This window comes from Crinia signifera, chromosome 3, assembly GCF_055691185.1.
Source record: "Crinia signifera chromosome 3, ASM5569118v1, whole genome shotgun sequence".
Classification (NCBI taxonomy): Eukaryota; Metazoa; Chordata; class Amphibia; order Anura; family Myobatrachidae; genus Crinia; species Crinia signifera.
In genome coordinates this window covers 194294361-194304917 of record NC_139219.1, presented here as the reverse complement: position 1 = coordinate 194304917, position 10557 = coordinate 194294361, and the positions used below count along the sequence as shown (strand labels likewise).

The following is a 10557-nucleotide window of genomic DNA, read 5'->3' as shown; positions in this document are numbered from 1 at the left end:
ATTTGGACTAGGGTTAAGTGACAACATTTTTAATATTCATATAAATCTCTACGTACAGTATAAAACAAAGTTCCCAGTAGGCCTTTGTCTGTTTATTTGGGCTAATCTCAAGAACTTCTTCACAGATTTGTATGCATTTTTTCACAATTCTATAGATTTTGTTGAGGAAGGTTTACAGTAGGTGTAGGTAAAACTATTGAGGACAGGAACTTGGAAGTCAAACAGTGATGAGTCAAAGAAAAAAACAGCCAACTGAGCGCTTTCTTGGCTAAGGCTATCTAAACTGCTAAAGATATATCATACTATGTAGAGATTCATATATATTATCATGTAATCCCTGTTTTCCCTGTTTAAGACATATCATACTATGTAGAGATTCATATATATTATCTGGTAATCCCTCTTTACTGATGCAAAATCTCAGTTTTTCCTCTTTTTTTATTTTATTTTATTTATGTGAAAATGTATTCTGTTTCCTCAAAACAAAATCTTTTCAAGGTGACATCAGGAGAAAAAATGATTAATGTCACCTACAAGGATATCTTTGAGATATCTTAGAAGACCTCGGGTTCAAATATATAAGGTGATATCATAATTTAATTTTAATTTGATTAATTAAATCCTTTTAATTAAATTGTAAAAATTTCCATCCAAAGGGGCATAACTGGGTTATAATGAGGTGTTCTCAAAAGGCTAATTTACAATGTCATGGGCAAACAAATGCAGAATATGCAAAGCTGGATATAGGTGAAAATATGTCTCTATGAAGACAGATATTTTGCGTATACATGCTAGCATATGGCAAGATCAAGTCCACACTGATGACTAGTAATCCAGGTGCATGTGCAGATCTAGTCAGATTTTTAGAAAACTATATTGGTCACATAGAGATGCATGCATGGCGCGACTAGATTGCCCATTAATGAGTGAATACAATCCATTCCTATTGGCAGCTCCCCAGCCAAATATCTGTATCTAATTGACACCTATGCCAGTGGTTGCCAAACTTTTTTGAATCACGACACCGCTAAGTATCAGAATTTTGTTTAACGGCACCCCTTGGTCAAAAGATTCTCATTGATAAAATCAGAAAAAGATATTAAGTTATGGAAATTAGCTTAGAACACAGTTTGGGAACCACTGATCTATGCTACATCCATTGGTGCAGGCTAGATAAAAGGGAGCAAATGGGTTTTTCACAGGACCCTTACTGCATTGGTGGTGATCAGATGCTTTCTAGAGGTACCCTGATAATGAGTTCACATCAACACCACGGGCATGATGCAGTGACATTGCAATACTGCCAGTCGGTACTTGTGTAGTTTCACAGCGCTCGGCAATCTATCTAAAATAAAGTCACTTAACTCCATGCCAACGTGGATAGTTCATACCCCCACTATCCACGTTGGCATTGAGTTGATTGTAGATAGCGTGGCGAGCATAGCGAGCCACCGAGCCCGCAGCGTGGGCGATCGAAGCGAGCCCTACAAGGGGACTCAGACGCACGGCACCATACTGGTGCCGTGAAACTACACAAGTACCTGCCAGTCTGATTGAGAGGAGAAAATGCAGTATATATGTGTGTGTGAGGGGGAGTTCTGCTTGTTTCATCCTTACAAGCAACCCTATTATCAGCTCTTCCATTATCTATGTGAGGCTCACAGCTCCATTATCTGCATTAAACTTTCAGATCCATTATCTGTTGAAAGCACTTTAAAAGACATAGAGACTGGGGCAGTGGTGGCCCCAGGGTCTGTAACACCAAGTAAGTAATTCAGGTTGGTTTGCAAAGTACCTTTGGTTTGCTAATAGACAAAACCATGTGCACTGCAGGTGGGAATGATGTAACATGTACAGAGAGAATTAGATTTTGGTGGGGTGTGTACTTCAAACTGTCTATATTGCAGTGTAAAAATAAGGCAGCCAGTATTTACCCTGCACAGAAACAAAATAACTTACCTAAATGTAACTCATGCCCATATTACATCTTCCCCACCTGTCGTGCAGCATGGTTTTGTCCATCAGCATCTGCAAACCAAATGTGCTTTGCAAACTAACCTGAATCGGGCCCCAGGTGCGGCCAAGAGGGTTTTTCACTGTTTGAGACATGCTGTGATGCTAGTGGAAATAGTCAAATCTGAGAGATGTGTCCTTTTGCCCTTGTATAAGAAAGAGTAATACATGTTATGCACATCATAACAAAAGTCGACATTTCTCACTCCCCACAGCTCCTTGGCCCTCACGTGGCCTGGGTAAATAATTGCCACTAGTGATTCCGCTCTCTGTGCTCCTGCTGCTCTCCATCACACCAACCATATGCAAGCATTTCTACATGCATTAGCTGCGCTTGGGTAATATCACCTAGTTACGGTTAAACTTATTTACATTTTCCCTAAATTATCATAAAATGGGGGAATGAGAAATAGCACATTGTTCATAATTACATAACACATTTTCACACCTTTTATATTAGTAATTATCTAAAAAAAAGTGTGCATTTTTAAATACAAGAAGTCAGCTTAATAATGAATTCAAACCAACAGCGACTGTTGCAAATAACAAATACATAATACATCACTTAATTATCCTAAATGGATATAAAATAATACTCGAAATGAGGTACTGCAGGTCAAGTAAGTTAATTAATACATATTATGTAATATATGATCGGTTATGAATTTATGTCCTATGAATTATAAATGCATCACATAATTGCAAGCCATTTATAATAAATTCATAGATGAATTACCACTGATTTGCATTTTTACACTTGCAAAAAGTGTGTAATGATTTATACTTCTTATTAGAGGTTTAGCAACCCATAGATTCTACAGAAAGAAATAGAATTTTATATTAAAGCAGACTTGTTTAGTACAGTATTTGTTTAAAAACAATGTTGTTTGAGCAACTACTACAAAAGTCAATAACCAGTGCCTTATTAAGCAATAGGTCGCAGTCTGCAGAGCAGTGGCGTAACTACCCCCCCTCCCCCGCTGGAATCTCTCCCTTGTACCCCCTGGAATTTTGCCCCCCCAGCCCTGCCTTACCCCTCTGCTTGCCACCACCGCCACTGGATCTGTAGCCGGGACCTGCAGATCTACTTGTCTGCGGTCCCGGCGATCCTTCTGAACTGGCTCCTAATGAAAAATTACTTTCACAAAATGGCTGCCCCTAACAGCAGACATTTTGTGTAGGTCATTTTTCATTAGAGTGCCGGGACTGGCTCAGACAAGTAGATCTGTGCCTCCTGTTGACGGCGGCTACATGCAGGGTTTGGAAGGTAAGGCAGGTCCCTGCATCAGTGCCATGCAGCTATGGTTACACCACTGCTGGAGCGCTAGGTCCTGGGGGGAGGGGCAGGGCACAGTGCTGACACAATTGATTGCGCTGGGATGGGAGCGCTTTCTGTTGCCACTGGAGTTCGGACCATGCAAAGTCTTGTGAGATCTCCCCCAGGAACTGTGGGAGTAGAAGTGCCTGCTGGGATTTCCATCGTCACCGGAGCAGGGACATTGGTAAGGGAAGATCTTTTGAAAGCTGCAACTGGCTGCGCCACCGAGGCTGTGATTGATGCCACTGCTGCCCTTGCCAGTACTGCTATGGTGGTAAGTGGTAATATGAATGGAGCTGAGGCCCAACTGTTTTACAGATTTTTTAGAAGTATATGAGTAAAAAAAATGGTGGTAAGGAGGGGTGGCCACTTCTGCATTAGCCTAGAGTGGCTGGAACCTTAAATCAGGCCAAATAATTGATAAAAATGCCTCTATCATATTGTATACTGTATGCTACTGCTTCCAAAGTGCACCTGTGAAATGTACATAATTATTCATCAGGAATTGGTGACATCACTGAACCTCAATGACATCACATGTTTGCAAATATAAAGACTATTGGTGCCACATACAGTGAAATATTTGCTACTGTAGGTGTGATTTGAGCTATACAATGTGTGCTATGCCATTTGAATTTATACATTGCTATTTGAACTACTGTACATAATATTTGAACTACTGTAGACTACAATATGTAATTTAAATATTTAAAGTACATATCCATGCAATTCCCTACACAGGGTGTGATTTGAACTATACACAATGCAATGTAGTACAAAAATACGTGCCTGCACATACTTTTTGCCTCGAATCGCGAGGCCAAAAAAAATTTGAACTAGGGGCCTAATTCAAACCTGTTTGCTAGGCTGCATATACTCGTGGCCTAACAAACAAGTAAATGCTGCCCGCTGCCCCGCTGAATGCACCCCCAGGGCCGGCGCCACCACTAGGCAAATCTAGGCATTTGCCTAGGGCGCCAGCCACTGGAGGGCGGCACTTCGCCCCTCGCCTCTCGCATGGAGGCTGCAGGGGTGTCCGTGCCGGGTATCTGCGGCACTGTGTGATCTGGTGGCGGGGTCCCTGCAGTGATGCGCGCTATCCGGCAGCCAGGCGGCGCGGGAAGCGCTGCTGGGTTTGAAAACATTCCGCATGCTGATTGGCTGAGATTCAGCCAATCAGCGTGCGGCAAATTTTCAAACCCATCAGCGCTTCCCGCGCCGCTGCCTGGCTGCCGGATAGCGCGTATCACTGCAGGGACCCCGCCGCCAGATCACACAGCGCCGCAGGTACCCCCCCCCCCGTAGGCGCCGGGGCGCCCCACCCCCCCTCGCCTGGGGCGCTCCGGTGCCTTGCACCGGCCCTGTGCACCCCCTCCCAACTACGAATCTCCTAGGTAACATGCAAGGGGGAATGTGTACTGTGAAACATCCCCCTGCATGCAGCTAATTTGATGGTCGCTCATGCGCAGGCCCCGAACATTGGGGAAGGGGCTAAATTCGGACCCGAATGAACATATCTAAATCAGCCCCTAGATGAGATGCAATTTAAACTAAAAAGTTCAAATTGCATGCCAGAATTGTGTATGTGCAACTTAAGGGCCCGATTCAGACTTGATCGCTGCTGTCCGAATTTGCAGAGTGACCGATTATTAATAGACTGCGCAAGCATGACGGTATCCACCAATGAAATTCTGCTACTTTTTTCTTTGCTAGTTGTTCCTAAATTGATTGAATGGTAGCCAGCATCTGGCGGTGGTAACCGGACGTTTAATGGGCGTACTAAAAGAAACTACAGGCGTGCCCGAATAAACACAGGCGTGCCAAGAAGAAAACGCAGGTGTGCCCAAGTCGTTTAGGAAAGGATGTGTGACATCAGCTCTGGCCTTGATGATGCTGATTTCTTCGCAGCCGACGATTAAGTCCCTGGCTACTCAGGGCCTGCAATCAGTGGTGACCAGTTGGGGAATCATTTGATGGTGAGCGGCTTACTAATGGATTTGGACATACTCGCTTAGCTGCGAATAGATCCGCAGCTGTAATCATCTATTCACACAGTGAGCACATTAATTCGCAAGGTGGGATTTCACTCTAGCAGGGCAGCATTTACCTGATCACTGCCGCTGGAAAATTTGCTACAATGTGATCAAGTCTGAATCAGGCCCTCTATATTCTCTAGAATATTCTTTCAGCCTACAAAATAATGACTTCTGTTCGGATATGGCGACCCGGTCTAAGCTAAAGTGGATATGCCAATCACTGTCATTCAATCCTTCTTAAAAAATGATGGCACTTATCTATTTGAGCACGTTTCATTGTAACTCATATTACTCCACTGGGAGACGAACAGAGAAGAAAGCTCTACTAAAAAAAAAATTAAAAATATTTTTGATTTATTATATTTAATAATAATTTAATCTGTGTTTACTCATTCAACATACTTGTACTGTACTTGGTAGTACACATGAAGAAACCACATCTAAACAGTTATATCACAACAATACTGAAGAGTGTCATTCCATTTTATGGCTTCTTCTCTGAATTAGACCTTTTTCACAGTGCCCATGGTTATAAAATACATTTATATACTCTCCAGTGACATTTAATAATAAAATAAACTGATCTGATTGAGAATTCTAGTCATTTATTTTGCATGTGAATGACTTTGGAAACAAAGTCATTTGAAGTTGAGGACAGTGTACAATAAAATACATTTTAGGTAGGTTTATTTCTTGTATAAGCAATAAAACATACATTCTCTGTGCTTGGGGTAGTAGGGGTGTGCATCGCTTATACTGTAGCTTAATTATAAACACTATGTCTTTTTTTTATACTTCAGTATTAAAACTATTGTTCATATGTCATTTGACTTTCCTGAAAATACTTTCATGTCTTCACATTACAATAAAAGGCAGATAGCAGTCAATAAAAGGGCAGATCATTCTGTTACATTTCCATCCAATAGATGATACATTAATACATACAGTATTCACCCACATTACATTGTAAGGATATATGACTGCTGTGTGATTCAGATTGATTGGTTGAACACCAATTTAGCCTTTGCACACTCCTGCAGGCCACATTTGCCAAGAACGTTGAGATGAATGGGCACCTTGCAAAACGCAACACATCTTTAAAGCATTGCTTTAAAATCATATGAACCTGTTCTCTCTACAGAAATTAAGTACAAGCATACATATAGACACATTAGAACAAGTGACAAAAAAACATAACAGCTATGTACACCCCTACAGGGCGCATGGAAGGAATTACCCAGAATCCTTTATGCCCAAAAGGCAATGGTGTCAATGAAAATAAAGTGAAAATCAAACAAAATAGAAATATTAGTCTAAGTAAATTTTCCAATCCATATGTCAATTGTAAGCATTGATCTGAAGAATGAACTCTTTGCATTTGACATGAGTGAAAATTTAAGCAGCATCATTGCTAGAGTCATATCAGTGAAATGCAGGGCTGAACAGTAGGATGGCAGTATGTATTGACGTTTGTGCTCAGCAGCATTCATGAGTCTGACAACTCAGGATAGAGAGTTTCAGGCAGTGATTCTTTACAATATCGACTGGGTTCTGCAGACAAAAGGAAAACATTCATAGAATTATTGATAAAGTGTCAAAAGGGGGGCATATAATAAAAATAGAACTATGATCTTCTATGATTTGTACGGGAGATTATCAATAAGCACACATGCATAGTATTTAAGAAAGGAAGATTGGCTGTCAAAACGATGATTAACGCCATCGCTAAGTGGCGTTAACTGCAATATTATATAAATCAAGGGGATGTTAGATGGACATAAGGGGGAGGTTGAAGCATTTTTCACCCTGTAAAAGGTCACGATGCCTCTTAAGACACAGACGTGCAGCCATCACGACCTTGTGTGCACCTGGAGGGGACTGTAATTAACGTTTGACCACCATGAAGTATACATTACATACTTATTGTGGGATGGTGTACACAAGAGGCTGGCTACACATAATGAGCTTGCGTGTGAAGTTAAAGCAATATAATTAGTCAGGCTTGTGTTAATAGAACTGGTGGGAAATAAATTAACAACCAAGGTTAAATATGAATGATGTTCATTTTAATTTGATAAAGAAAACAAAAGGCTGCCTGATTGGATTTTCCTGCTTATTCTCAAAATCACTGCTGTCTACTTAATGCTCTACACTATCTCTTAAATCAGATATATCAACGTCACTTTGTATATCGACTCCCAATTAGATGTTTCACAAGCAAATCGGTTTAGTTAACTCAGATTGAACTACATTAACTGGAAAACAAATTTACGGATCGATCCAATAAGCACATCTATTATAGGCTGCAGCGCTGCCAGCAGAGACACATGTACAATGCTATGTTCTCCTGTTATGTGACTATGATATACAAGATGACAATGATCCACTGCAGACCCAGTGCACACACCTCCATAATGCAGCCTTGCACGTTTAGTCACCTCCACCCTAGCACACTGCCAATAACAGTCACCTACAGTATGATCTGCAGAGAAAGAGATCTTACCTGAGCTATCAGACCCAGACAAGTGCATTCATGTAGCATCATGTAGTCGATGGGGACTACAATCATGATGGGCAGCTAAAACGATGTATCAGTTTGTGAAAAGCTTGCTTGAAGTCCTCATTTGACATTGTATAGATTATTGGATTTATTAAAGAATTAAGATATCCAAGCCAGTTGAAAAAGTCAAAAATAGCAGGATGAAACCAGCAAGCTTCTTTACAAATGGGCATAACCAATGAGATGATGAAAAATGGTAACCAACACACGATGTAAGCTCCAAGTATAATTCCCAATGTCTTAGTAGCCTTCCTCTCCCTGGCAGCCATGATCTTCTTCTTTTCCAGGAGAGCATCTGACACTTTAACTTTGACCTGATTCAAATACACTGGGGAACTATTGTCACTTGCCAGGTCTGCAGCCCTTGAGTTGGTGGAGGAGATAGAGGAAGATCCTGGAGAGTCAGTAATGAGATGAGCCCTTGTCAATCTTTTCCCTGTGCTCTTTGGAGATTGTTTCAGAATTCTGGATCTGGCTTCTACATAGATTCTCCCATAAAGGGCAATTAGAAGTAATGTTGGAAAATAAAATGCCCCAATAGTGGAATAAACAGTATACAAAACATGGTCTGTATTGACGTTGCACTTTGGCAGATCTTCCACTTTTGATTGACGCCAAAAAAGTGGGGGCATGGAAATTGATATGGAGAAGACCCACACCAGAGCGATCATAACAACTGCTCTTTTTGGAGTCCTTTTCTTTGTGTATTCAACTGCATCTGTGATCGCCCAGTATCTGTCCAAGGCTATGACACATAAATGGAGAATAGATGCAGTGCAACAAGTGATATCAGATGACAACCACATATCACATATAATCTGCCCCAAGGTCCATTGACCAGTAACAGTATACAAGGTGCTGATTGGCAACACAAGGATAGACACTAAAAGGTCTGTGAATGCCAACGATGCTATGAGATAGTTGGCAGGCGTGTGCAATTTTCTGGTCTGATAGACCGTTGCAATTACAAATGCATTGGACAAAAAAGTGGCAAGAGTAATGAGAGCCAAGATAATGGTGAGGATTATGCTCCAGAAGGACATCCCAGACTCCTGTCCATAGCTGTCCAGACCTGTAATGCAACTTGTTCCATCATCACGGGAGTAATTGGTTTGAGAGACATTCAGATTGTCAGCAGTTGGTTGGCAATGGGTCTGTGGCTCCATCACAGAGTTTCAGCAGTCCGCTAGATTAAAGCATAAATGATACCTCCAGGGGTTATCTAATAACTAACACAATGGTATAAGGAACTGGACACATTTATGGACCTTCATTGTGATAGAAATGCAAGGTTAAAAATCCCTGATGACAGAACATGTCTTCATTCACTGGACTGTGTGGCCAAAATACAAAGGTGATCTGTGCTTATTGTACTGGGGGTTATTTAATGGCTAACACTTCGAGAAGTTATATAAAGAATTAAAAATGTAATAACAAAAAAAAAACAGATGCAGCCAAAACCTTCCAAGAAACCTGACGAGAGAGGGTCCTAATGCCCCTAATTCAGCACGTCTGGCTCCATCTGCTTGCAGGTCAGGTTCCACTGAGAATACATCCAAGAGTTTAAATAGCCTTTATCGCACGTCGTAATGGTACAGAGAATATAGAATTCCCGTCCGATTGTAAGCTACTGTAGCTAGTTCAACTATCAGTTAAAAATATAACATTGCTTTTTTTATGTTTCCCAACCTAGCACTACTATAGAAATTATTTTCTGTTATTATTGCTGTTTTAATAAAGATCTTAAAAATCACCTTATTTGTGCTGGTACAATTCATTCTCAGGCACAGAGGACATCCATTGTTACATTCAGAAATGATGTTGCCACTCACAACAGTCTGTGCATCCCCCCTAAAATTACTTGTGAGTCTGATTCTTCCTGTGATACTGTAGCTCATTCAAGGTGTCCTGTGGAGGCTGCTGCAAGGCTCTGTCCTGATTCCTCCAGCCTTATTAAGCAGGAAAGTACTTATTGCTGGTGCAGTCCCAGAAAACAAAACTTGTCTGGAAGTGTGCGAGGATCCCTTGCAGACTTCTGGATTGTATGTGGTTCCTTGTCCTGGAAGAATCCAGCTGCTGTGCTACCTGTCAGCTTACAGGTAGTCTCAGATATCCTTGGCCAAAGTCCCCTGTGCAGCTGAGTGACCCGAGCAGCGCTGTGTAGCTGGAGCAGTGCTGAGAGCTGCCGTTCATCTCTCTCCTGTCTGGTCTGTGCTCTCTTTTACCAAGCAGCAGCAGTAGTAGTACTTCTCCTCCGGTGCTGATGCTGCTGACATAGACGCTGGTGTGGGAGTGGAAGAGGGGGGTGTAGGGAAATGAACAGAATCTTTTAACACTGCAACTAAGGGCTGTGCGGTAAGGGAGAGAGCTGAACTGTAGGAAGCATCTTCTCTGCATTCTTGGCTGAATATTTGTGGGATGTATGTAAGCATTGTCAATGTTCTTAACAATGCTGAACACAATACAAAAGAGTTAGAGAGGAAGGAGAACTGAAACGTTGATTGATTTTTATGTTTGCCTATTCAGCTTTCTAATACATTTATAGATCTATTATCATGTTATTGTCTATATGTATATGCTATAATGTTTTGAGTGAAAAATCTGCCTTTCTTTAAGCTGGGTATGCACTA

General features: G+C 41.3%; 1 protein-coding gene across 1 annotated transcript; it reads right to left on the bottom strand.

Moving 5' to 3' along the window:
* Positions 1 to 5731: 5731 nt before the first annotated feature.
* HTR1B (5-hydroxytryptamine receptor 1B) lies at positions 5732 to 10325 on the bottom strand. Its single transcript, XM_083177167.1, has 2 exons — positions 7871 to 10325; positions 5732 to 6918 (listed from the first exon to the last, which is right to left on the bottom strand). Exon 1 carries the CDS (start codon positions 9091 to 9093, stop codon positions 7933 to 7935), a length of 1161 nt encoding a protein of 386 aa, XP_083033293.1. The 5' UTR covers positions 9094 to 10325; the 3' UTR covers positions 5732 to 6918; positions 7871 to 7932.
* Between the last annotated feature and the right edge of the window lie 232 nt (positions 10326 to 10557).